This window comes from Macrosteles quadrilineatus, unplaced genomic scaffold (assembly GCF_028750875.1).
Source record: "Macrosteles quadrilineatus isolate MER2022 unplaced genomic scaffold, UCM_ALF_1.0 Scaffold_23__1_contigs__length_1887923, whole genome shotgun sequence".
Taxonomy (NCBI): Eukaryota; Metazoa; Arthropoda; class Insecta; order Hemiptera; family Cicadellidae; genus Macrosteles; species Macrosteles quadrilineatus.
In genome coordinates, this window is record NW_026542616.1 from 35,284 (window position 1) to 61,645 (window position 26,362).

A 26,362-nucleotide genomic window follows, 5' to 3' on the forward strand; every position below is an offset into this window, starting at 1 on the left:
CATAAAATTAACTTACTCATTTCATAAGCAATAAACCTATGAGTTTCTGTTTTCTTTGGACTGGAATAAATTAATTTTGTTACTTAATTTTGTTGTAGGACAGTGAGATTCTGTGGCACCAGCCAGCCCTGACGTCACTGTCATTCATGACCAATGAGAGGTCACCCTCGGACCCCAATCTTACGACTGACCTTGAAAATCTCACCCTCATCAAGAAGGACCTTCCTCCAGAGTTGAAGTTCAACTCAGATTCTCTTGTAGTCGTCGCTATTTACAGCATAATATTTGTGGTATGTATAAAAAGATACAATTCATCACAAAACTACATACTCAGTTTCTAACTAGAGCTCGCCCCCGTGGTCGAAAACTCGACCGAAAGTATGTTTTGTACAAACTTCTCTATTTTCACCCCCCGCTGTAAATAAAACATGTGATTGGAATTTCTTCTATTTGTTTTTATTTTCTGTTTATATTTTGTTGTTATTTCGTCACCAACATGGCAACCTTTAATGCCCATGTTAATATAAAAATAAATTAATTCATTTTTTGTGTTTTTCTTTAATCTATATTAATTTATAAAGGGATTCCGCACATCTACAGGCAAATATCTTTCCTGCGTAGATTTCTCAGTATAGATCTCATATTCAGTATAGATTTCTCAGGTAGATCTCGTATACGTATATTTCCCCTGCGATGCACAGGAGCTGATAAAAAAGGTTTTCTATAAACATAATTATTTGTCTATTAATATATAGAATTTGCACCATGTTAAATATCCATAAAAATGTTGAATGTTCATTTTTGACCCAATTAACATCAATATTCTCAAAATACAAATAAAACCTGCACTTATAGGACCAAACAGCTTTGTTTTAGTATAATTCGCGTGTAATTCGGTCCATTAGTATGGTCAGGCTAGCTGTCATAAGTTTTGTAAAATTGTTTAAATATATAATATGATGGTTTTACAATTTTACTGATACTAAGTAACACTCAACAGATGATTGATTAACTTGATGCGATTGATTGAGCCACTATAACTTGAATTTCTCAAGAAAACTTCATTGTCTTTCTGTAAACTGCTACAGAACACTTTTAACCCCAAGTTTACAGTCACAACCTACTCATGTTGCAGGTTGCTTCAGTAGGCAACGTGACAGTGTTTGTGTCTCTGGTCCGCAGTCGTCGTCGCAAGTCACGAGTAACACTGATGATGACTCATCTATCCATCGCCGATATGATCGTCACCTTCTTCATGATCCCGTTGGAGATCTGTTGGAGGATATCGACACAATGGTTCGCTGGCAACGCCGCCTGCAAGTTCTTATTGTTCTTCCGAGCCTTCGGTCTGTACCTGTCCTCCAACGTGCTGGTCTGCATCAGCCTGGACAGATACTTCGCCGTGTTACATCCGCTCAAGGTCACCGTAGCACGACGTAGAGGCAAACTAATGCTGGTCGGGGCCTGGACTGCCTCCGTAGTCTGCTCTCTTCCCCAGGTATTTAGTTTCGAAGTAGTATGTAATTTAAATTTGGAATATGTATGGGTTGCATGTTTTTGTGAAAAACTTTTGTTGTTACTCATTGAATTAAAGATGTTATCAACTACCAGATCTTCTGACCTCATGATGGAGCCCTCCTTTGGTTGGTTGATATTTTAATCGGGGATTTCATCCTGGCAGTGAATCAGTCCCTTCTTAAAAAGCTGTGAATACTAGTATTGATTAAGCAGTAAGATTGGATGTGTTGCAGAAAGTCAACAGTGCCGGAATGTCAAATAATTTATTCTCGTACCATTAGATAAAATTCATGTATTTTGCTGTATCGTTTGGTCAACAGTCCCACTTGGTCAACAAGTAAAGTCAGTGCTGAGAACGTAAGCTGTGTATACGAGTTTGACCTAATGGGACTTTGACCTAGTGAACAGTTCCTACGACGAACGAATATTTTATCAAACGATCTATTTATGTAAGGAGATGATCGATCACGTTTCACGTTTTTAAAATGAAGATAGAAATTTGTGTAACGTCCATAGATATCACAAAACTATTTAATTAACTAAAATTATGATTTTGTTGAGGATGACAAGACTACTTGAACTGTTTAAAGCCAATGCCAAAACCGTTTGTCCCTAATAACCAATTTAGTTTGACATTGATTTGACAATATGCTAATTAGTTGAAACAGCTAATTTAAATTGATTGTTTTTTGCAGGTATTTGCACCGATTTCTATAATATGATATTGCTTTGTGTATTTTTAGGATAGGTTAGTTTAGTATATAATAAGCTAGGATGGTCTACTGTATAGACAAAGTATATCATGGGGTTTACTTCATACTTTGCCTTGCTTATTTTAGACCATCTATAGATTAACAATGCATTTTATAGAACACATACTATAAAAAGTAACACATACCGACAAGTAACATATTCTTAGCCTTACTAACAATTTAGCATGGCAATTCATTTAGTTTATAATTGACATTAATTCATGTAAAATAGTTGTAATTAAAAGCAAAAGTATTGATACAACCTAGCATTTGTATAATGAGCAATTACTTTTTCCCACAAATAATATACAAACTAAGTACAGAAGAAAATTAACTTATATAGAAATTAATGAACACTATCTATTCAGTTAAAAATCAGTCTTTACATGTGCAATATGTTCTGTGGGTTTAGTTGCCATATGAATATAATAGGAACACTATGAACAGGAATCATCTCTTTTACTTTCAATACTTAACGATTCATAAGTATTTTCAAATTACATTTGTATTATTTTACCTGACATTAGTTTTAAATTACTACCCAGTAAGGATAAACATATATTAAGGTTTCCTAGTTTCTTAGTAGTTTTCTTATACCAAATTGATTAAACCATCACTAGGACTTTAGTGGGTATTTTCCTTATTTTAAACAATATGTTAAGTTTAAAATTCTGATTAAATTTGAGAAAGGCCATCAAATGAAGTCTAATCACTTTGTTGATGGACACTTTTAATAATGAGGAAAGATTAAATTGAGCTCGTAGAATTCTGTTTTAAATCAATAATGACCAACTAAACGTTTTTCTGTGACAAAATCTTTACGTGTTCTGACAATAAAACTGTGCTGTGCAATGCACTTTATTTGTTGTGTGTATGTGAAATTAAACGTTCTGTAGGATTAGCAAAAAATATAATTCTCAAGTACGAGTGCAAAGAGCAAAAGAAACGAACATAAAATATTGTTATAACGTTTCTTAATTTTGATTGCTTGTTGTTTTGTAAATTTTGAGTTTACATGTCTTAAACATAATTTATCACGGGTAGTAAGTGTTTTGAGATTGTAAAAAATAAACATAAAGTTTCATATTTGCTAGTGGAAAACATTATTCAGCACGTTGAGAAATACAGTAGTGAAAATGGTCATTCATAGCTATCTTTAGAAGTCAATATTTAAAGAAAATGACTCTTTGGTATTAAATAAACCCATTAGTATGGCCGACTCTGTATCCACCATATTAATATCAATAAGTTTTTGGTGTCTTTATAATAATATATTATTAATTGTTGAGAATGAAAATGTATATAATAAGCGGATTTAAGTTGAACTTTCATTAAATAATGTTTCTGAAAGCACCAATTGATATAAATGACTAACACAGAATTTGTCAACTTCAGTCACAGCAATATTCTAAAATTAATTTAAAAACTCCATTGACGTTTTGAAGTTATCGATCAAATTAACGAGTAACGTCAAAACATTATTGACATGGCATGACAAAAATAATGAAGAAACAGACACATACGTTGAACCTTGTTGCCTACTTATGTAAAAAATAATTTATAATACGTATATGACGAAAGATAATTATACTTTTTGGTTTTGCTCAAATTCCTATATTTAATTACGTAATGCATTCTATAAATAAAAATTGTGGGAGTCTGTTTAGAAAAGACGGGAGAGGGCTTAAATTAGAAGTCTCTGTCTCGTGACGGCAGGAAAAATAGTGAGATTCTCAAAATGTTAACACAAAATTAGATATAACGTACATATGATTTCCACAAGAATAGCATTGGAAGCCAGTTATAGCAGATTTTTTTTACTTCAATACAGCTGACCGTGATATATAATTAAGCCAGTACGCAATATTAACATTTGGATTTATTTGGTTGCCAGTCAGCTCTGCAATGTACTGTATACTATATAAAACCAGTGATAATGTAAATTACAATTTAGAGTTTTTCGTTAAGTCTTAGAATGTTGAAATAGGTTTTGCTGTACAATTTGTAAATTTTTATTTTTACTAAGCATATAATATGATAGGTAGTATAATCCTGAGTCTCAAATCAAAATGAATTGAACCTAGAGTGGCTGAAAAAATAATGAAACGTTTTATAGAAAATTTGATTAAAAGTAAGATAATTTGTATAATGGATCAATAACACGTCTCCATTGTTTGTATTTGAAAACTTATGTTCGGGAGGTTTACCAAATTATTATACTGTTTCTACATTCTTCACATTTGAAGGTTATTGTTGGGTTGACAGAATGTTTTAAATGGAATAATCACACTGACTGGACCATGGAATAGTAAAAAAATTCAAGATTAAATGGAAAACTTTTGCTTTGGTTTTATTTTAAAACATATATTGACAATTTATCTTAACATTTTTTGTAAACTCAACATTTTATTTGGGGCTAAAAGTTTATAATTTCTAACGTTTACGTGTCTTACTTTCCTCACAGAAAAGTATATAACCTAACATGATTTTGGATTTTTTACTGTGCATACTTAAAATAAAAATTTACAAATTACACGCTGGGAACTAAACGACGTAAACTAAAAGTTTGATTTAAATAATTTAACTTAACGTTTTTACCATTGTGTTATCTGAAAGAGTGATTCTTTTTCAAGGTTCACAACGTATAATGCTTCAAAAGCAAATCTAAATAGCTTAGCAGGCAAAAAATAATTGCCTCAGTGAAACCTGTGAAACTAATTGGAATTGTGTAGCAATTTCTGAAACTGAGACTTCATTTATTGTCGCTCCCGGGATAGACAGATTCTCATCAAGAGCTCTCCATAACTGGCTTTAGCAATTTATTGTCTAATAGATTCCACGTGTCTTTTTAATGGAGAAAATAAATGGCTTTTCCAGTTAATACGATTACAGTTTTGTTTCACGAATTGGGTCAAGAAAACATCTTTAATGCAATGTTTTGGACTAAATAAGAGCTAGGTACCCTTGCGACAGCAAACCTGTCGACTAAGTGAATTTCCGTTTGCCTGGTTACATTTTTACCTAAATATTTTTTTCTTAAGCTTGTCAGATGATTTTCTTTGTGAATTATATTATATTTAATGAGTAATTAGCTTTTCTGCAACGGGGAAGGTGAAATGTGTTTTTTTTTTATTAACAGTATATATTGTAAGAATGAATTTTCCAAATTTGATCAAAATACAGTTTACTTAATCTCCGTAAGAATAACATTAGAGTTTAAAATGTTCAGTTTATTTTAAGATTACCTCCTAAGACCCAATTTCACCAAACACTTAAACTGCCGTTAAGCCTTGCTCTAACTGCAGTTAGGTCGTAGCTGTCAAAATCGGATTTCACCACTCGCTGTTAGAGCTCGTTAATAACTCGTCGTTAGATGACTGTCGTTACGTTATCGTTAGATGTAGATGTCGTTAACTGTTCAATTTTGACCCGTTAGCTTCTATAATCTTTTGTTAAATATCAGCTGGCAATATTAAGGTTTAATTATTAAAAAGGCTTAAATACCTGCTATCAAGCAATCTATTTAATTGCAGGTGCAACTAGTTTCGACTCCTATGTGGAGTCATCATCAGGCGGTACAAGGACTTCTTCTTTCTTCACATGAAGAGCGTCATATTTAACAAACATTTACTCACGACACAAAACACGTTATGGACACGAAACATTTACTGATCAGTTACGACAACAGACTACGCTAACCCGGCGGAGTTTAAGTCCAGACTCCGCCGGGAATAAATCGTCTGTTAAATATGACGATTTTAAGGGTAAACAACAAAATATTTGTGAAAAGTTTCAAAACCTTAGCCTATAATAACCTGTTACAATGACCCGATCTCGATAGTTGGTGAACGCATTCGAATTGGATTCAGCCCTACAAGTGCATACAAAATATCATCAAATAGAGAAAAAGAAATACTCAAATCATCGTGTTCAGGGACACACATACATTTACACAAGAAGAAATATGTTCAATTATCACTAGTTTACTTGAATTTTGTGTTTTTGGTACTTATTTTGGATTCACTTTTGAAACGGATTGAATAACTAATCAAAAATTATACTTATCTTGCTGTAACATTTAATTAACTCCACTCAATGCTAATAGTCAATTTGTTAATGTAGTTTTTAAACTAATGACCAAGTCAGAGAAGTAGTAATTAATTGTTTGATTATAGGGGAAATCTGCATAGTGATTACTTTTATCTTTTATTATACACCTTTACAAACCAAATACGTGACACTTTGAAACTATTTAAGCAATCAACGGTAATAACACCCTTAACTAATTGCATCTAAATCAGCAAAATAAATGGACCAGTGTGTTTATTTTCACGGTTTTAGTTGGAACATTAATGGCCAAAATCAAATAGAAAAAGATGTCTTCTTATTGTTTACCAGACAAGTAAAAATAAATTTCAACTAAGAACTATTTTCAAGGACTTTAATTGGATTCTATTGCCTAAGGCAGCTTATAGTTTGAGAGTTGCCAGTTTGATTATTACGATCTTAAAACTGTTGGATTTTTAATTGAGCATTCATCATTTATTATGGAAATGCTATTCAAGTTATAGCATTCTATTGCATTCATCTGTTCATACATATTCAGCTCTGAATAGTACTAAATTATAAATATTATTCATCCCTAGTAATTGAGATAAATTATTATGTATTGAGGTAAATTATTATGTATTAATTTGATAATAATAAACATTACTTGGCTTAGTATAGTATATTTACCATTATTTGATGCGTTCGAATTGATCTTGATGTAAATCAGATGTGAGTGTGTTGTAAAATGTATGAATGGTAAATTCCAAGAGAGTCTAGAGGGATATATTATCTTATTTATGGCACATCCATTGAAATTTACCAAAGATAACTTAACTGAGAGACTGTTATATAGTGCTAGGTGGTTACATCTACACTGAAGTCTTGCTTACTATTAACACTAAAAGTTATTAAATTTCGTTTCAACTAAAAATAGAACATCAGAGGAAGTCCATTTACTTTGACGACAGCAACGTTTAAGAAATGCATTACAACGAGCCCGCATAACTAACCTTTAAAAAAGTAATTAATTATTTCACCGCCGAAGTCATTTCTGGTACATAAAACAGTGTTTACATTTGAAAATAATATAGTGAAATTAAAATTAATGATATATTAACTGGACTAGGCTCACATAAATTATTATTAAGATTTTTTAGCTCTAATGCTTATTAGTTTTTTTATCCAATATTACTAAGAGTGAAGAATTGTCTCAGCCAAGAGACATAATACTCAAGTACGCGTGAAGAAAAAGTCAAAGATTTAGTTTTTAAAATTGAAATAATTTAAAAGTGGTCTAACTTAACACGTTCATTTATTTAAATGAAAAATAGGTAGTTGATAATATTTATCCATCTCAAAATGTTGATTACGAATATTGAACTTGCATACCCCAGCTAACATATCTTCAGTAAACTTTGATTATCAGTGACTGTAAGCTGAGTGCACTTTTTGATACCTGACAAGATTCTCACAGACAATACAGTAAGCATTTTAGGTGTATTCGTGTCACTTATTAGTGCAGCGGGCTTGGAATCCACGACAGAAAAGTCGTGAATCCTGATCTAATGTCACCACAAATCTCTAGCTTTACTGTTCATTGTTGTTCAGACTGATACAGTATCGGAGACTGAATAGAAGACTACGATGATTTATACAATATATTGACCACCAACACTACTTTGAACCGATATTTTTATTTGCTAGAGTTGTTTGTCAAGCTAAATACAAGTGACAATGCAATAAACATTCTATCTTAGAAAGTTTAATCACATGTTTCCATAGTTTAATTATGTAACTATATATTTAGAGCATTTAATTATAGACATGGACTGTACCTGTCTAGCAAAGACGAAGATAAGCAGGATACTACAAAGGTCTGTCCTGCTAAATATTTAGTGGCGAAAAGAGTTACGTACTGACACCATCGCTGCAGTACGTCGATTCTTCTACTGAGCCACCGTCTCACCAAATATATAGAACCAACCAGACCAAGTTTTGAGAGGTATTCGGAGTTTGAATTATTTTTTTTTTTTAGTTAAAAGTACAGTGTAAATTCGATCCATTCGTTCGTTTATTGGTATATTATATTTATTTCCATATATTTGTAAAAACATGTATGTATTTTCATATATTTGTAAATACATATATGTATTGATGGTATGTTGTAAATTTTCTGGACAACAACAATTTGGTATTTATAAATGATAATATAATAAGAAGAAAATCTAAGAAAAGACTATATTGGATCTGGGCTGGGGTTCACCTTAGAATAATCAATCTGAAGATATATGCATTAGTTTACTTGAGAAAACTAATAGCTAAGTAGGATTGGTTTCCTAAATTAATCGACATTTGAAATATTTATGTGTGCATTAACTAACTTTATTAGTCGTTTTGGTTCAGTAATGTATCACTTTTATCTTTATCTATCTGGTAGTAGAATGCGAACCATTTGGTTAAATGGTTTTCATAAGTTAAAGGGGCTCAATCAGTACCAAAACGCACTCCAAACTAAGGCATCTGTGTCATAGATTTGCGGCCCAAAGTCTTCTTAAAATTATTAACACCTGATTGTTGTGTTGTACCCATACATGTTGCTTTGGTTTATACTTTCTACCTACATTAAAATGAGCAAAAATCTAGATTTAATCTTTTAGGGGGAACAAAATATGCAAAGGTAAACGAATTGAAATTTAAAAAAAATTTCAAGTTTTGAGGCTAATTTGCGTAATGAGTAAATTTAATTTGATATTTGTTTCTAATTTGGTTAAATATTAATGCTAAAAATACACATTTAAAACCGATACAATGCCCAAACTACTATAAAATAAGTTCTGGTATTGAGGTCTGTGAAATTTATAGTAACCATAAAGCAATTTCTGAAACAGCGTCTTATTGTTATTGTTAATCCTTCGATATACATATTATTCCCAAACGCTCTGTTCAAATAAAAAAAAAAAACTAACATAATCATTCAACTATCAACAATACAGCTATACAACCTCTACGATATGCTACGAAATAACATTAAGATCTGAAGTTGGTCCAGAATCAAGTGCTAGTGCATCATTTTCTTACAATAAAATAGTTAGACGAATTCTATTGACTACATTTTAGAATAGGCCTAATTTATTTTTTTTGCAAGAATTTTGCTATAAGTTGGATTTGACATTTGGACACGTTTTGAGAGTATCATTATGCAAATCAGTTCAATAGAATTGTCAAACACACACACACTTGCAATATGATAATGGTCATGTGTATTGTTATCCCATCCTCACTGAATATTCATATTGCTTTTAATCATATAATTAAATTTTCGTTTATTTATCATATACATTTGATCAATTTCCAATAACTATTATATTAAAGTACCTAAACCCTACTCTATTAATCGAGATTAAATAGTATCAAGCACAGACGTTTGCTGTCTGTTTGAAATAAGATATATTTTAACCAAATAAATCACAACAACGACTTAGAAGGGTTGGCATTTATTGTTGCACATATTTGATAGAAGATTAAATCTTGAATATAGATTCAGTAACTTAATATTGTACCACTTTTATAACAAACCATAATGGGTGCAAATGATTTGAAAACTTATACAATCCTGAAAAATAGTGGCTTTTATTCTACTTAAGAATCTACATCCTAGAGTTTTATGCATACAAGATAAAGTTTTATATATTGTAGGAAATACAACATGACAAAGAAAACCAGGTAAGTAACAATAAATCCTCTTTGGACAAATTAGGTAGTAAACGCAACCAGCTCTGTGAGAAAGTATTTCGGTTGATTTTTGTGAGGTTTATAACTCCTGTTTTAAACCTTTTTGTAATTTTTTTGTGTTTATATTAGTAACGTTTATATTTTCAATAAATAAAATAACAAAAAAAACTAGTATTTATAAAAAGGTCATCCTAACGCGTTTAATAATTTGCTGTATATTCACGCTTACCGGAAATATATATTTTGTCCATTAATATTTAAAATATTTCCAGCCCCGTTATAAAAATTGTATTATTGCGTTTACATATTTTTTTTTGTGTTCCAGTGGTGTGAATTTTAAACGATGAATTTACATCATATCTTCATAACTTTTTTCTTTATTAATAAGAGCTGATCAATTGACAAGGCACCGTTATTCGGTATTCACCGTTCTTTATAATATGGTAGACATTTGAGGTTGATAATAATGAATGTGAAAAGTATTTACTTTAATCCAAGCCATATTCTTACTAAATGTTTACAGGTAATATTGCAGCAAACATTTTTATGTGTTTTACATTGAACGGGTGATGTTTGATAGTGAAAACAGACAAAAAAATGTTGCACCACCCAAAAACAAAATTCCAACTCAAATCCATCAGAACCCACACAACAGCAAGCAACAATCCATTCTAAAATAATCATCATAGAAACCCTCAATTTAAGTAATAATGTCACAAATACAATGTCATTGATCACGTGCATCTCTACAATGGCAATAGTGTTTGCTAGTCTATTGTTCTGATAATCTGACAGTACTGTGAGAACAATAGAGGTGGCAAAGAACATAATTTGGTCTTAAACGCAGAAATAAACTCGGCAGCTAACTCAATCATCGAAATGATAAGAATTATGCAAATATAAGACCGTAAAAATTTTTAAATCGAAAAGGGTAAGATGGTACACTGTTTTTTTTTCAATCAGCAAGCTCATTCAATGTAATTTAATACAATAATTATTTTGACCTCACTATTTTAAAATAGTTTGTTTGCTATCTGCATTGTCGTTTTCGAAGTACGAAGTAAACGAATATTTAATATTCCACTACGATTGATTTAATAATTCTAAATTTACATGAGAAAATAAATTTTTGGTGTTTAACTAATATAATTATGTTTTTGGTTTCATTCAATACTGTATTTATATTACTTTAATTTATATTGTTAGGCCTATTTAAGGTTTTAAATCACGTTTTACCTTTTAGACTTCATAACAAGTTATTAAAACATTGCATATGAATGCGCCAAGTGTATAAAACATAAAGCTAATCTCACAACAAGACCTTTTGATGAAACAAATATTTCATAAAAATCAAAGTCTGTATTGTTCTTTTGTAGGATTTATAATCAGTCACCTCTAAATTTGTCATTATTGGGGATAGTTAATAATCGTTGTATAAAAGAGAATATTGTGGCCATTTGCCATTAGGTAAAATAACTTTCGAAACAAAACAACTTTCATATTTTACGCTTTGGTAAAACATTTTTTATTACTGAACCTGATTGGAAATGTCCTTATTATTTCTTTTGATAGCTTAATTTATGAACCTTTCCCACATATTTCGCTGAAGAATATTCATATTTCACCAACAAGTTATTTTCCAATGATATCATGGCGTAATTTTGTAAAGTATAATTTTAATATTTAATTTAGTAAATATAATTAATTGTTTCACCTACTGAAGTCAATTGCCTAAAGGCAATGACACCTAATCAAATGGTATTTTATGTGCAGTTTGCTGTTATTAAAGACGAATTGTAAATTGATATAAATAAATGATGAGTATCGAAAATTACCTCTAATTCAAAAAAACAACCTGATTTCAAAAGGGATAATTGTATACTACACAACGTTTCATAAAACAAGATTTTTTCACCTTAAATATATTATTTTATATTTTTTGTAACTTTACATCAAAAATATTAATTACGCGTGGACATTGCATGCCTTTGCATATTTGTAGTAATAGTAACTTATATACGAAAACTATTACTTTAACAATCTGCCTAATCTTTGGAATGGACTATATATTAAAAAAAATCATATTTATCTTAAAATCTATGCATGTATGACCTTTAAATTTACCAATGTAGTCCCTGCTCAAAAACCTGTTTTACATCTATTTCATATAGTATTGCAGCCATCCCCAAGTAACGCATATGTAAATTATACAATGATTCTTGATTAAATGAACTTAGTTTGTGGATTACTCTCCTCTTAATAATTTTATGTGACATACAATCACAAACACTACGCCTCGAACCATTACTATACATGCTAGACGGATTTTTTATAAACAGTTAGGTCAATATTAAAAATTGTAAACATAATCTGTATAATATTTAATAAATTTTAGTCATTGCTTAACCGTAATCGTATTTCTAATTGGGTTTCTCGGAATTAGTGCAATTTATCCCCCACTGACCCCGTTGCTAATGCACTTTGAAGCAATTGACAAAGTCTAGGGTAAACGCTTTAATGATTAAGTGTTTATATACAATAAGAAATATACGACATGCAGATTTATGATACAAATTAAATGTTAATTTATAGTAAACAGTTTGTAGAAAACCACTAAAAAAATCCCCCAACGATACGAATAACATATTACATATCGAAATTATAAAATTGGAACTATTAGGTGTGCCAACTGAACCATTGCTTATTATATGGGAGACTATACCTTTTAACCTGTTAGTTTTAACTTGTATAAAGGTAAATATTCTGGACATACTAAACAGTAAATGTTATTGGGAACTTAAATAAACAGTTGTAACAAATTAACGCATTTTGTAGTGATATGACTAATCAGTTGTTAGTTTAATAACCTCAATACCAGTATCTATTTTATAATAACATCCTTAGATGCGAGACAGTCTCAGCATTGAACGCCACCCCACATGATTAGGCCTAGTATGGGCGAAACATCTGGTTTTTTACATACTGTAATGATTACGATTTGGTGGCTCTCACCTAAAGACCGAAAATACTTTGTATTTTATTTCGAAAGAATAAGGAATTAAAAAAAAAAATACTTGCAAAACAAAAACTATCAAGTAACTCTTTTTTTTATTTCTTTGACTTATTCACTAAATACAAACTCAGACAATAAACACAAATTAAAATATTGTTTCTAAATTAAGGCTGTATAGCGCTTTGTTGGTTTGGTCATGGCCACTGCCGTGTCTCTATCGTGTGTATGCATTCATTTACCCATATATCACAGTATCGGTTTACTCGTTGCATCGGACGTAGGTTTGAACGGTTACCATTGTTGTATGCAATCATACGAGCTTTTAAAACAGACGATTCGGTTCCATCCGTCATAATAAGCATGCCTAAAGAGTATTTTACAATATAAATAATAGTAGTTGATCCCATACAGGTCTTAGAGAAGTTTAGTTCAAAGAAATTGGTCTGACTATAGGACCTTCTGATATAGAATAGAAGACACAAAGAAGACATGCAATATTACTTTTTTGGAAAGACAATGTCATTGGCATGTTAATCTCAACCCACGTTGGATATTTCGTGCTTCACAAGTGGCCAAAACTTAGGACCAAAAGCATAGTCATAGACTCGTGTGTCTAGTCATGTTATTAAACTTGGATCTTTGCTTTACAATCAATATATGGTATATTATGGTTATATATGGTGCAATAATTACTGCATTGTTCAAACATTTTTAACGAATCATGTTTTAGCCTATCGAAATTAAAAAGTAAATAGGTTCCAATAATAATATACAATATACAGGGAGTTTGTGAACTCTCTCGAAAAAATTCACAGGATTATTCCTTGGGTTAATACATGAATATTTTACACTATAAACATGGGTCACCGGAGCCTCGTTTTCCGTCTGTCTGTCTGTATGTGTTTTTTATAAATAACTTTATAACTCGAGTTTGAATCAAAGTACACACTTTAAATTTGACACACTTGTGTATTTTAACGTGTTACACAAACATGCAAAATTTCATTTCGTTGACTATAGCCGTTTCAAAATGGCGGCCATCTAAAATCTTTTACCTCAAATTACATGAAAACCACTAGAGTTACAAAAAAACACAAGAATAACAAAATTTAGGAAATTTTATGCCAAATCAGATGACACCTAGATCTTAAAGATCGGACAACAAACAGCAGAGTTATAATTTTGTTTAATAATTAATAATATCTTTACTGGCTTTTAATTGTTATTGTTTATTCTTTAAAATCATCTGAAACAGAGTACATTAAGTAACCTTAAACAGATCTCACTAGTTAAGGTAAACATAGGACACTAAATACATTTACCATCTAGTAAAAAAACTAAATGTTGTTGTTAGGGAAAACCAGCTGTCTTAAATTGTTGTAACAATTTAGAAAGGATCAGATGATTTTAAAGAATAGACAATAACAATTAAAATCCAGTAAAGAAATTATTAATTATTAAAAGAATTAATAACTCAAATAATCATGTGATCATCATCTCAAAATCATCTGTCCAACCAGCTGTCTTACATTGTTGTGACAATTTAGAAAGAATCAGATGATTTTTAAGAATAAACAATAACGATTAAAAGCCAGTAAAGAAATTATTAATTATTTTAAAAATGTATAACTCAGCTGTTTGTTGTCTGATCTTTAAAATCTAGGTGTCATTTGATTTTTCATAAAATTACCTAGTTGTTTTTATACTTGTGTTTTTTTTGTAACTCTAGTGGTTTTCATGTAATTTGAGGTCAAGGATTTTAGATGGCCGCCATTTTGAAACGGCTATAGTCAACGAAATGAAATTTTGCTTGTTTGTGTAACACGGCAAAATACACAATTGTGTTAAATTTAAAGTTTGTACCTTGATTCAAACTCGAGTTATAAGGTTATTTATAAAAAACACATACAGACAGACAGACGGAAAACGAGGCTCCGGCGACCCATGTTTATAATGTAAAATATTCATGTATTAACCCAAGGAATAATCCTGTGAATTTTTTCGAGAGAGTTCACAAACACCCTGTATATAATATATAATAATAATACAAATGATTTTTTAAAGTATATTTACTAAGAGTACAAATTATTCAAATCTAAGGAGCGTTAGTTATGAGAGAAACCATAATAGAAAAGTGAGAAAAAAAACTGCCTGCTTTTTATATCCAAAATTCTGCATTTTTATAACACGAGAGCACTGTTACGATTTTCCAAACTGAGTTCAATCGTAACTTCATTTTTTTACTGAATAAGGAGTTATATGTGTTCAAAGGTCTATTTATAGAACAATTAATTTTCTATCGATTAGCCGTAAAGGTTAAAAGGTCTTAAGGTTAAAACACTCTAGCAATAATATATTCTTCACGTAGTGTTATTTATAAAATATTCAGTAATACATTTCTTTCTGTTTTCACACTTTGATTTTCTCGATTGAGTTAATGCATTATGGAGCATAAAAGGTAGCTTTCAACAATAAACATTTTAGCTCAGATAATTTGAATTAATTTTATTAATTATTTATCAATAATAATTTATAAATACATTTATAAATTAACCATAAACTTTTGAGAAATCTAAAAGTCACACCCCTATAAACCATATATTTAATTTTTCGTCATAACGAGAAACCTTGCGCAAAACTATCAACTATTTCATAAATTACCCTTTAAGGTCGTAAATCATTTCTAAAGAGAATTTTCCAGATACCTAATGTAAACAAATACCTCAGCTTTACTTATTTCTTTGTTATTCTTTCAATTTATTACCTTATTAAAATCAGGTGTGATTATTTGTTTTTAATACTGTATTCTATTTTGTTTATTTCTGCTTAACTTAGCCAATCAATAGTCTTATTAATACTTATGAAGTCAAACTGGGTGAAGCCCGTGGGTAACAGCTAGTTTTAAGCAATTCTAATTACTCCATACTATCCATACAATAGTTATTTGTGTAACTAGTGAGCAAAGTGGCAATTTGCTGCACAAGAGAGCAAAGTTTACGTTTTGGAATGATCTCGAGTGCAGCAAAGGCCTTTTGCACTCGTGTTACACATTATATTTTTCCTACAGTCACTACAAAGCATATAAATAATTAGTCTTTCAAACACTATACAACACTTTTTTAGGTTCAGCTGGCAACACAAATAGGTGCCCTATAGAAAGTAGTCCTCGGTCCGTATCACTCCGCTACATTTTCCTCGGCAAGCAATGTGCTCCGCGACTTGAGAAAATAGTTCCGTATATTTTTGTAATTTGCAGTGGTTTCCGCGCTTAAAAAAAATGCTTTAAAAGTATTTTCTTTTTTATTAAGATCGTAGGAATGTTTTAAAAACGTTTAAAAGAAAAGTCCAGAAAGTTCAGAAATACCAAAAAGAGAACATAAACTATAAACACGAAATGACAGGTTAAATCGTAGTTATAATAGTCAACCAGCTGCTCATAGTATTATTATCTTTAAGTGTTGCCAACCTATTTCCATGCTTACACGGATTACGTGCATAATAGAACCACGCTTTTTTGTGATGTTTCGTTGGAATCCTGATGTGCGCCAAAGTATAAACCGTACGACAAAGTATGAATATGCAGCAATTAGCAGCTTTCTGTACTATAATCAGTACAAGGAAGCCAACTTTGTCAGGTGACTGTAGGGAAAAATATTCTTTTATCATATTCTGAAAATTTCCACAACTTTTTGTTTGAATTTTAAACTCAACAAATCCTTAATTTGTTTGTACAACAATTATTATTCTATTTATTTGTATCTATGTGTTAAACGATCAATTATCCTATCAACGTGGTTTGGTATTTTACGTCCTACGTTAAATATAACTTATGTTTGAAAAATGAATTAGTTTAATAACGAGTATTCAACTTTCAAAATACCGTGTATAATAGTGAAATATCTTCTTAAACTATAGTACGTACTTCACGTGGGAAAACAAATAAACTAATCCTGCCACAGTTATCGAAGCATATTCATCAATTTTTGTATTACAGATTGACAAAATCGATTAGATCTCTGTCTATAGTGGCAAGATGTTGAAAATAACTTACATGTAATAAGAATAAATAGATTGGACCTAAAGGTATAGTTCTCCTGAATTTAATCGAACTGTGGTAAAGTTATTATTCCACCATAACCCCTTGAACCACAAACCTCCAACCCCAAATCTGACTGCTGTTGACATTTCAATAATTAATTATTTTGGTTAACATAATACTCAATCCGTCAATTACATACTTGTAATAACTGTAAATAAAATAATGCAGCATTTTTAAACATAAATATGCCATCTTAGCCTAAACCGATCTGTTATTTGATAAATGTATACTTTTAGGAATTACACGAAAATAGTATGAGGTGCATTTATATTTCGGGTGTAATTATAGAAACTCTTACTTGTATACTTATGTTGATCCCACTAGTAGCTTTCCAGCCGTGGTCGTCAAAGTTGTTTAATTTTCAGGTAGGGCCTATCTTCTCTTAATCCTCCAAAAATTCTTCCGACTTGTAGTAGGCCTCTTCTATTAAATAATTTTTGAGTTTTTTCTTGAACAAATTTTTGTCTTGGCAGCTTCTTATTTCTTCTGGCAATTTATTAAATATCTTACTTGCAGTATGATGTGGTCCAGCTGTTACCAATGATGTTCGGTGACAATTCAGGTGTATATGGTTGTGTTGCCTGGTGTTGTAATTATGTATTTCGTGGTTGCGTTTGAAGACTTCCGGAAATTTCCATATCATCATAGCTGATTCCAATATATAAACGGAGGTAAGGGTGGGAACTTTAAGATTAATAAAAAGTGGTCTGCAATGATCTAAAAAATGGGTTTTACAAATTATTCTAATAATTCTCTTCTGTAGTAGAAATACTCTGTTTGCTTCACTGCTGTTGCCCCAAAGTACGATGCCATAACTCAATCTCAATTCAGTAAAACTGAATCCAAATTACAAATAGGTAATGTGCACAGTAGTCTGTTAGTTCATAAGCTTAGGTAAAATAAAAAATTCAGCGTATATCTTTGTCAAATCGATTTAATATTATTATTATATAGATTTATTAGGTCGCTCAAAATGAATTCACTCTATTTATAATAAGCTTATAACAAGCGACATAATCCGATGTATGCGGTATAAATATATGTTCCCTACGGCCTTATCTACTACACCTTTGCCATGTATTTTTACAAAAATGGCGCAAATATCCAGAAGTGCCGTGGGCTTGTTTGTATGTTGACGATAAGCTTTGTCTGAGCATCACAGCTTATATCAAGTGTTTATCGAATGGTTTCCATGGTAACAATAAACAAAAATACTGACATTTTTAATGATTCACAACGGTTTTCAATTCTGCAAAACGTGTTCCTGTTATTTCATTTTTTAGGTGTTCCCTTCCAGGTTCCTTAACAATTACTTGTGGTCAAAATACTTTATTGGCACCGTAATCCTTGGGTTTTGCTGAATTTACCATTGGCTGGTTTCTTTTATACAATGCAGTTATTGCCCTGGCGAAAAGGCAAACAAAACCCCTTTTAACGTATAAGCAGTATGATGAACATGCCTTATTTAATATTGTATATATAAGATTTTTTTTTTAATTTTATGCACGCACAGATTTGCCACAAAGCATCGCAAGCACGTAAGCAAAGCATTTATCTGACGTATAATTCGAGTTATGCCAAACGCAACTTCCTCCCTGTAAAGGGAGTTAAATTTGGTTTTTATTTTCCGAGTTTGTTTGGCTCTTCTACAAGACCAATTATCATCATGTTTGTCTTAAATTAAAGGTATACACGCACGGACTTTCCAAAAGTATCATAATTTATTTATCTACTATATTAATCGACCAATAAAAATAAATTAGATTTTTTTATTTCTTTCATCAAAGATGTATTTTACCAGTTCTAATTACATTGTCCTATATGTTTTGGTCAAAGAACCTTCAGTGTAATACCAGGTTTCATTTGAACCATAGATTATTAAGATCGGACGTACCTACGCAGCAGAATCATGAACCAACCTCTAATTATAATTATTCTTGAACTTATCTGCAATCAATGATACGTAGCTCGTTTTTTTAGTTACTTTATACAACTTGTCTTAAAATGCTCCAACTAATAAAGGCTTTAATCTGAAATATTGATGGTTTGAATCAGTTAAGTTCAAGATAGAGTATTACCTCTAAACATTCCATCCCCATGTTAAAGTTGTCGCCAGGTTTTTGATCAAATTTGTCTTAGTTGATGTGAGCCACCTACAGATTGCACTTATATAAATTACTGATTTCTGCCGACTACACTATGAATTTTACCAATTCAAACTGATGGAATGACTTATTATGAACTATAGCAACTGTTATGACCCAGTATTACTCAATAAAAACATAAATTTTATTATTTCTCAGACATGGAATTTAATTTGACATTTACTTGATTCTAATTATGTCATCCTTTATGTTTTAATCTAAGAACCTTCAGTAGCGTGCCCCTGTCATCAACATCATAATAGGCTACTTATGTGAGTATAAAACTATAATATTTTCAACTATGTTTGCAGAGTGTGGTGTTCCACGTAGCGCAACACCCAGAATACCCAGAATTCTTCCAGTGTGTTTCCTTCGACTACTTCTCTACAGAGTTTAGTGAGAAGGCTTACAACTTCTTCTGTCTAGGAGTTATGTACTTTCTTCCACTTGTCGTCATAATGTTCGCTTACACGTGTATTCTGTTCAAGATACTATCAAAGACCAGACAAAATCAAGGTTTGTATTCAGGCATTTATACCATGCTAGAGTATGTGTTGTGAAAAATACCCAGGTTGGGTCCCAGGTCATCCCAACACAGACCAGCCTAGTTCGGGGAACAAGCTTAATAAGAAGTTGTTTTTAATCACTTAATGTAATGTTACCATATCCTTGAGCTATTTCAGCAGCATTGCATTGTTTAAGATATTATGAATGACTTCAATTGTTATCGAAGTTAACTTGCAATATATCGTTTGGTATTATCTATTATCTAGCTATTTTTACAAATATAACCGTCCAACCACATTTTGGTTTGTACCCTCTCTGTTTGGTAAGGGTTTAAGTGTACATTCTTCTATCTTCTTCTATCTCCTTCATACTCCACATGTCAGTTCACTCGTAATCTTTCTTTAAAAATTTTCTTCGTCCTTCCTTCCCTTTCACATTTTTATACTTCCAAATCTAGTAGTAGACTATTACATTTTTTTTTACAGCTGACATGCAGCGTCCCGAAGAGAACAGTGCTGGACCCAGGACGAGGATGAGACTTAGGAGGAACGATACTTCTGTCATAGAGAGAGCGAGAGCCAAGACTATCCGAATGTCCGTTACCATAGTGGCTGCTTTTGTGGCTTGCTGGACACCTTATGTCGTCATGACAATGTGGTTAGTTTTATAACTTGGATTTTGTGAAACTTTGGTTCCCAAGCGATTGTATCCTAAAATCTATAAAGTATACATAAGCATAGTAAGTTTTTTGCTTAGGGATATACCTATTTCAATAAACATTTGCCCTACCACTATTTCTTTCGCTTCAATGGTCAATTTGGAAGTAAAAGCTAGAATATGCTGGGTCATTACATGGAATATATCTTTTTCTAACGAAATTTCAACCTTGGTCTTCGAGACTTTGTATTAATACGTATAAAAGTATAAGTAAGGCATACGTAATCGTTGGGACTAAAATCTACAAGCCCCAAAAGATCCCAGCAGCACGTTATACAATGGAGAATTATAGATTGTTTAAATACTATATATATTTACATCAATAATCACATATTTTCATCATTTAGCCTGAATGTAACAATTTGACTGATTGTGATACAATTGTAATATCTGTTTGGAAATTTAAATGTGGTAAAATAAAAAAGGTAATTTTAACCATATTTAACACTTGGGGATTAAGCTGCACCACAAAGGAGGTTTTTTAAATATGAGATATTGCTGAGGCTAAATAGCTAAACTGAACATTCACCTTACAACATGGTTGCTCTTAGGAAAAGGAAACCTATCCTATTATGAATAACATTTCAGCTAGTAGTTGTTCTATATATGATATCCCAAATCTCAAATGATGTTTATACAATTAATTTAGAGGTGTTTTCTCATTCTAGGTACACTATAGACCGCAAGTCAGCAGAGAACGTCGACTCTAGAGTACAGGATGCATTGTTTGTCATGGCAGTAGCCAACTCCTGTGTCAACCCCCTGGTTTATGGGTCTTACGCTTTTGGCATTTCATGGTGTTCATGTGCCGGGTCAAGCAATAGACAACAGACAGGTCGGTACATACGAATTAAAAAATTAAAGCTATCGTCGTATCCGATTTGTCTACACTGTGCATATTTTTCCTTATCTGTGTGCTTCTAGTGAGTTAGAGGAGTTATTGTCAAATTGGAAAATGTAAAGTATGAAAATCATGATGTCTAAAGAGCTGTTTCACAGCCGTGTAGGTTGAAGGTGGTGGTTTTTCACTATTATTACCTCTACATGCTTTTAACTATCAACTATCATTGAAACTGTTGAAGGTATTCTAATATTATAAATTATTAACATGGTAAATAGGTTATAGATATCAATAAAACCTAATTTTATTTCTATGAAAAACAACATTTTACTGTGGCAGTGGATGATAACAATACTTTATGGTTTAAAAATTGTATTACAAAACTAGTAGTTTGATTTACTCCGATCGTTCGAGGTACCTGAAACTAAATAATGCGATCAGTGTTATAGAGGAAAGGAGAACTACATATTACCAAAAACTCTTAAAAAAACTAAGACCTGTTTTACAATAGGTTCAAATATATCTTTTAAATACCATATAAGCATGTATCTAGTACTTTCAATAATTTTGATTTAACATCAAATGTCTTTTTTGCACTTAAAACATTTTTACTTGCATAGATTTTCATCATTTTTTAATGCATGTCAAATGACGAAATTGCTTGCACTTAATATAATGAGTTTCAGCTTTAAAAATTAGCTTATTATGTAGTTTTCCTTTTTCAAATGTGAACAACTGTGAATGCAGTTTACGAATTCCTTTTCACTTGTCAAATGCTTTGAACTTGATAAAAATGTTCTTTAGTTGAAAAGTGCAAGATGTTATGGAAAGTATTTAATAATATGTGTGGTGACCTTCAAACATTAATCTTTAGCATGTAGCATTGAATTTTATGTGTGGAATATTTTTTGTAACATACTGGAAAGCATATAAAGTTGTATTTTAGATTACATAAAAACGAAAAAAATTCCATGAATAAAAAATGTGTACAGGGGACGTAAAAGATCATTAATATATTCACACAACTAAACTGACACTGTAAAACAATAAAAGAGCGACGGATTCATTGTTACAGAGGTCCCAGGTCTTCCCAACACAGACCAGCCTAGTCCGGGGAACAAGCTTAATGTTAACTATAGCGCATTAAACAGAACGAGTAGAGGTGAGTGACATCACCACCAGTAGACTTGTAGATCAGTGATTCCCGCCAAATTGTCTTAGTTCCGCGCAAAAACGCCGTCCTAAAAGGTCACATATTGGCACAAAAAATCTCAACTGTAGGTTTGTAGTTCTCGGCAAAAGTATATAATTTACGCCAGAAAAACGTCATTAATTAAAAAGACTGCTTGGAAGTAAAATAGTTTTTACTTTGAGTATGCACGTAAATTAAATAAATAAAAAAATATATATAATTATAAGAAATAATAATTATTATTGCAGAAATCATATTTCTGCGTAAAAAAATGTTCTTAAACGATTGCCTTAGGGATAATAAACAAATATTGTGGTAGATCTGTAAAGTTCAGTTTCTGGGGGAAAATCCAATAATTATTATTGCACATCTCAGAGAGCATTAAATCATCACTAAATATTTCCTCAATTTCTTTAAAAAGATCTCTATTTCAAACACGTTTGATGGGAATAACCATAAAAAATGTATTTGTACAGCTTTTTTCCCTTGACAACCCTTCTTACGTACAAGGAACTGCAGTGAAAGACTTCTCGGAGATGTACTTTTATAATTAAATAACAAAATATATCGATCCGATCAAAACAGCCATGGAACATATAAATGTTCCTTAAATCCATTTATAACGGATCCCTGGTTATGCATGTTGATTTGCATGAGTAGAATATGCACTATGCGAGGATCCTATGATGCATGGTTGTATGAATAGTGAGATAGGTACCAATGTTACATGTTTTGATCAATACAATATTTTGTAGGTAACATGTGCTAGCTTTCGACAGATATTGGATGTGGGGCTGTGTAATGTAATTTCAGTTATTTATCATGGTATATTGGGATGTGTATAATCTATTCTAAAAATATCTGTTTTACTACCTCAAGTCACTTGCTAATAAATCACATAGACGTTGAATTCTTTAAAAACTTAAATCAGTTTGCAATTATTACTAATAACTATTTCTATGCCACCGTTATTTAGTATGGATCATTTGAAGTCCCCTGTAATATAAACTAAAGGTTGAAAATATTTTCTGTAATACTAAAACTAATACAATATTCGCTGTAACATGTTCTTTTGTTAAACAATTGACTTATACTATTCTTTTGTCTTAAGGAAATTAATTTGTATATTTCTATTGTATTTGTCATGTCTGTATTTTGATATTTTTAACATTTGGCACCAAAACCCGACTTAAAACCATATCCAACATATGTCCATACGAAAATCCTTCAAATAGGTATACCCACAGAAAATGTTTATATGACAACGAATGATCTAGGCTGAAGGTAATTTATACAAATGTAATACCGCTATTTTCCAAAGACTAACAAAACAAATGTACTGTATCAACTCAAAGACTGATAATACGGATTGAGGTCAAAAAATGAATTACTTGGAGAATTGAATAAACTAGAGAAGATAACTGCAGAGTCTGAAGGTCTTTAAAGAAACATAAGTGAGCGTCAAAGACAACAAAGGTAGATAAGGCGTTAAAGAGAGAAGATGGGACGTCAGAGATAAGAATAGGAATTGGAGAGGTGAAGGAACTATAACGACAAAATAGAATTCTACAGGCTAAGGTTAAACTTCAGTCAACGTCAGTTTCTGGTATTCCAGATCTAAGGAGGGGTAAGAGTCTCACTTGTCTCATCTGCAAAGTCGGAAGATGGCTGTATGAAAAGAACCGTCAGTTATAATGTGCTCGTCAGCCATAGTGTCAACGGCTGTGTGAAACTAGCCAATTCCTTAAGACACGCTGAACAGCCTATTTTTAGCCATCAACAGCTCCCAAACTTCTGTGGTAAACGATTCAACCTGACGAATAGCCGACGTTTTACTCGGGATACACAAAACTGTTCATCTTAGGACAACCTTGCTAGGATAAGAGATCTTCCTGAGATAAATTACTTCACTATTTGTTTCAAGTAAAAACTTGAGTTTAAAGTTCTATTTTTTTGACATGAGTTAATTATTGAGTTCTTGATGAAAAAACGTAGGGTATGCGCCTCCCTGTTAAAGAGGATGACACAGCCAGTTTCAGTAATCATTCAACCAATATTGTAAATTAAATCACGACCACAGAATCTATGTAGCCTACTTATAGAATTTCCTTCTCATTTTGATTATGTATATGCTAAAACCGTTATCCTAAATCCTAAACTGTAAATAATGAATTAAAAATGTATATAAATGAATGAGCACAGTTCAGTCAAGAACCTGTAACAAATCGAATGAAATATTATTTCGATTTTTATATAGTTTTCACTAAATATAAATATAGATTGTATTTTTTCAAGAAGACTTTTTTACATGCGCTGCGACGGTGAAGTTAATTTACTTCAGTTTGGCTTGGTTTAGTTTATGATGATTACAACCAGAGTTGATATTTGTTTAGTTTGTTGCATGTTCTTTTAATCAATTTTATTAATTTATATTATGTTGGCATCTTTATAAAATGAAATGGTCTACTGTTATATTGCATTTATCTTGACCACGTTAAAACTTTTTTAACATTTCCTCTTCATTTAATTCAATATTTTAAAAGTCTAAATATTTAACATACTTTAAAAATGTGAGATTCAATAATTGAGAACCTATGTAATTGAAAACTTTTTGAATATTGTTTAGATATTTGATAGCTTACGAGAAATTCTTTTCAGCCTCTCCAGTTGTGACCAATCCAGCAATACAGAACCAAAGCCGCACTCTTAGCACGAGGGCTGGGGTGAGTAAATGATTAGTTCTGAGTGCATTTCATTTAAATACAATCATTTTCAAGGATAATTGTATTACTTTGTAGTGCTGTTTATACGAAAAATTTATATTCTATAAGGCAATATTTGTTTACAATTGATATTAAAATATCGTATTGAATTAAAACTCCTTAGAATATAGTTCAGTGTTATATTTTCCCAGAAACATTAGGTTATATTACCCAACTACAGCACACGAAGGCGTGACTTAACTATTTAAAGTGCTAAACAGACTTTTTCTTGTTGGATGAGGGAAATAACTGGAGGCTGATTGATAATATTTGGTCCTTTATTCGAGTGCAAATTTATTGTTGGTTACCGTTGTTTAAAAAACATTAAGTTTGATTTTGCCTAACCCTTTCAGAAAAGTGTAAAGAAAAATGATTGAACACGCCTTTTGCCTTTTCTTTCCTATTAAACATTCATGTACATATGAAAATTCAGTAGAATAAGAAGATTTGAATGTAGTCTTTGTCTCCAACTATTCTTTTCCACTTATATTTTTGTCAAATGCATAATTCAAGTACAGCATGTATAATACTCCCATGGATATTGGTTGAGAGAAAGATTCTTGCTTAAGTATGCTCTGCGATCTATACTTCAGAATAAACCTTACAGTTTTCAAATGCAATTACTTTTTTGAGATTTTTAATTTCAATCAACACAGGGGGTCTTAAAATAATTCTAATCTATCAGTTTTACCCCAGCTAAGGGGGAATCAGTGACAATATTGGAGTAGGTAGTAAATGAAAGAAAAAACTAAATGAATTAGAAATGAGTAAATGTGTTAAGAATTGAGTAAATAAGTTCCTTGTTTAGTGAGCAAAGTGAGATCCACACTGGTAAAGTAGTTAATAAGAACGTTTTTTGCTGACACCAGTATTTATGTAAGTAAAAATAATCACTCTTTGCTGCAGGATTGGTCTAGGAGGCCAGCAGTATCAGAGTTTCACCTAGACAGACTAGGAATGAGAGAATGGACGCCCAAGTACCACAGCGATCCCGGTAGAGAGGCTCCTAGCTCCTCCCAGTGTACTTCCTTCTAA

At 31.5% G+C, this 26,362-nt stretch overlaps 1 protein-coding gene across 1 annotated transcript; it reads left to right on the forward strand.

The window, feature by feature from the left end:
* Positions 1 to 98: 98 nt before the first annotated feature.
* Positions 99 to 26,362, forward strand: LOC129005555 (adipokinetic hormone/corazonin-related peptide receptor variant I-like; the record flags this gene model as incomplete). The annotated part of the gene is made up of 9 exons (XM_054434466.1): positions 99 to 290; positions 1,136 to 1,498; positions 19,620 to 19,824; positions 20,301 to 20,472; positions 21,201 to 21,367; positions 22,449 to 22,535; positions 24,181 to 24,249; positions 25,224 to 25,288; positions 26,234 to 26,362. Coding segments are annotated over 9 exons (1,449 nt in total), but the record flags the coding sequence as incomplete, so codon positions are not given.